Below are 2,890 nucleotides of genomic sequence, written 5' to 3'. Positions count from 1 at the left end.
AATCCATTATCAGATTTTACAAATCATCCCGTTCGCGGTTCGGTTCGTTAAAAACATTTAAACGTAGTAAATCATTTCCGTACGTTCGCTAATGAAGTTAAAAATCGAAAAATAGGCTTTTGGAAAACCGCAACGTTGTTTAGTGACCCTTTAGAAAAGAATCCTTTTAGATGGACTCCAATCGAAAGGGGTTGGTTTGATTTTTTTTTTTCCAGAGAGGGTTGAAAAAAATTTTTTTTTTATCGGATTTATTGAAGGAAATGAACCGATTCGGTTTTAACAAGAATTTTTTTTTTTTTCCTTTCACCTTTTTCGTTTTTTTTTTCATCCTTTTCTTTTTGTCTCTCTCTTTCTCTCTCCCCTCATGCCCCTTTCGTCGAATCCTCATCCCCCCTTTTTTTTTAACAAAAGGAAAATTGGATTTCGACGATTATATTTCTATTAGTCTTGATTTTTTTTTTGAAAAAATTATAAAAGATAAAATATATTTTGAAAGTAAATTTCATGGATGCGGGAGAGTAAGAAAGAGAGAGAGAGAGAGAGAGAGAGGGAGGAAGAAAAAGGTAGAAAGAAAGGAGGGAGGGAGGTGAGGGGAGAAGAAAATAGGGCGTTATAAAAGAAATAAAAGAGATTGAGGGCTAACAAGTAATAATAATTAAGTTTTGAAATCAAAGTTTTTACAAAAAAATTTTCTAACTGAATTTAAAATTTTATTTTTTTAATCATTGGAAAAAAAAAGGAAAAAAGGAAAAGTAAAAGAGTGAGAGATAGAAAAGGAAAGAGAAAAGAGAAATTTTTTTCCTTTGTAATTGTTTTTTTTTTTTTTTTTAAATTTATTAATAATTAATTGATTTTATGTATTTATGAAAAATTTTTTTTTTCTTTTTTAAATTATTAATCTGTTTCTCTCTCTTTTTTTATCTTCCTCTCTCTCTCTCTCTCTGTCTTTCTCTTTTAATTTTTTAATATTTTCTCTTTTTTAATATTTTTGTTTTCTTTTTTTTTCTTTCGTTTTGTCACTCTTTATTCCTCTCCCTCTCTTTCTTTTTCTCTTTCTGTCTCTCTCTGTTTCTCTCTCTCTCTCTTTCTTTGTCATTTTTGCTATTTTATTCTTTTTGTCTCTGTCTTTCTCTTCACTTTTCCTATTTTCCTCTTTTTGTTTCTGTTTTTGTTTCTCTCTCTTTCTCTTTTCCTCTTTTTAATTTTTTTTCTCTCCCACTTTTGCTATTTTGCTCATTTTTCTTCTTGCTTTCTTGTACCATTTTGCTTTTCATTTTTTTTTCTTCTACTTTCACTCTCTTTGGTTTTATCACACACTCTCTCTCTCTCTTTTCCTCTCATTTTTTTAAAACAAAAACTCATTCGAACATAACTCGAGTTACTTTAAAAAAACTATTTTTTTGCCGTGTCATTAAATAAAATTTAAAAAAAAAAAAAATATCAATGAAATTATGATAATTTTTTTTTCTGCATGTGTGTGTGAGTGTGCGTGCGTGCGTATCAAAACCTCAAACTCTTAAAATTATAATTCGATGAGAGAGAGAGAGAGAGAGAGGAAGAAAGAAAGTAATAGAAAAAAAGAAGAGAATATCTTTAAGAGGGTTTTCTAGTGACCGGAACTGTTACGTTAACACTTGGCCAAACATTGTAAACCTTTTGACTTTTTGTACATCCGAAACCGACCCCATGGTTAATATATTATCCAGAATTAAAATGTCTTTATTTTAAAATTTATAACTCTCTGGATAATTGTGACCTTATCTGATAGCAATACATCTTTTTTTTAATGCTTCCAACCATTAGAAATCGTTTCTCATTCAATTCTTTTATTTATTTTACCGTTAAAACAACACATTTCGCCTAAATATTTTTTTTTGTCCAACAGTCATACCAATATCAAAAAAAAAAAAAATTTACCGTTGAGAATTAAATAAATAAAAAAAAAAAAAATCAAATTAAATGCGAGTTGATTAGACGCATGAGACCTGGAGAAAAAATTGGATCCTTGACTTTGACGACTTTTCAACTCTCTCCATGAGCAAAAACTCAAGAGGTTCGTTTCTTCATTGATAAGAGTTAATAAGATTTGACATAAGCAAAACAGGAAAAATAACAACAATTAAATTTTTACTCCAGTTTTGATTCGATCGCCTTTTTTTCTCTTCTTTTGTCCAGTTTATTACGTTTAATTATTATTATTATTATTGTTATGATGATGTATGTTTACATAATTGTGTTTTATATAAATAAATAAATAAAATAAAAATGGCGAACAATTGAAATTTTTAATAATTATTTTTTGAAATATTTAATTGGCGTACGTAATTCCATGAAGCTAACTGGAGATTTTTATTTTTTATGGAGAATAATTAATGTATCCTATGAGGAATAATGGTGGGGGGCGGGGGGCGTGTGGGGGGGTTGGATTTTAAGGTAAATAAGTAGGAGGAAGAAGACACGTTTTAGAACTTTTTTTTTTTTAGATTTCGTCTTTTTTTTTTTGTATATTTTGGAACGAGCCGTTGACGGTGGTGATGATAACGATGGTGGTGGTGACGGTGACGGTGACGGTTACGTTTGCCATTGGTTGGAAAAATCTCCAAAATAAAAACATTCGAAAAATATATATATATATATATATATATATATATATTGTTATATTCGGTTCGTTCTTTATTTTTGTAAGTAATGAACAAGCACTTAAAACTATCACAAAACTAATATTAATAAACAAGAACTTATTACAGCTAGACTAAAAATCAAAATGAACCAACGCCAAGCTGTGTAGCTTGCCTATATTACTTTGGTCTTTCGTCAGTCAACTGTTTCGAATGTTCGAGCAAACACTTGCAAATAAAATAAAAGAAGGAGTCTTTAGAAGCTTCGCTTC

The 2,890-nt window shown here is 29.3% G+C and overlaps 1 protein-coding gene across 1 annotated transcript; it reads left to right on the top strand.

Annotated features, from left to right (window-relative positions):
• Positions 1-170: 170 nt before the first annotated feature.
• Phum_PHUM201210 (uncharacterized protein) lies at positions 171-1,728 on the top strand (the record flags this gene model as incomplete). The annotated part of the gene is made up of 3 exons (XM_002425400.1): positions 171-194; positions 478-518; positions 1,599-1,728. 3 exons carry the CDS (start codon positions 171-173, stop codon positions 1,726-1,728), a joined length of 195 nt encoding a protein of 64 aa, XP_002425445.1.
• Between the last annotated feature and the right edge of the window lie 1,162 nt (positions 1,729-2,890).

This window comes from Pediculus humanus, genomic scaffold, assembly GCF_000006295.1.
Source record: "Pediculus humanus corporis 1103172107548 genomic scaffold, whole genome shotgun sequence".
NCBI classification, from domain to species: Eukaryota; Metazoa; Arthropoda; class Insecta; order Psocodea; family Pediculidae; genus Pediculus; species Pediculus humanus.
The sequence above is the reverse complement of the archived record's forward strand: the minus strand, read 5'-3'. Positions and strand labels throughout refer to the sequence as shown.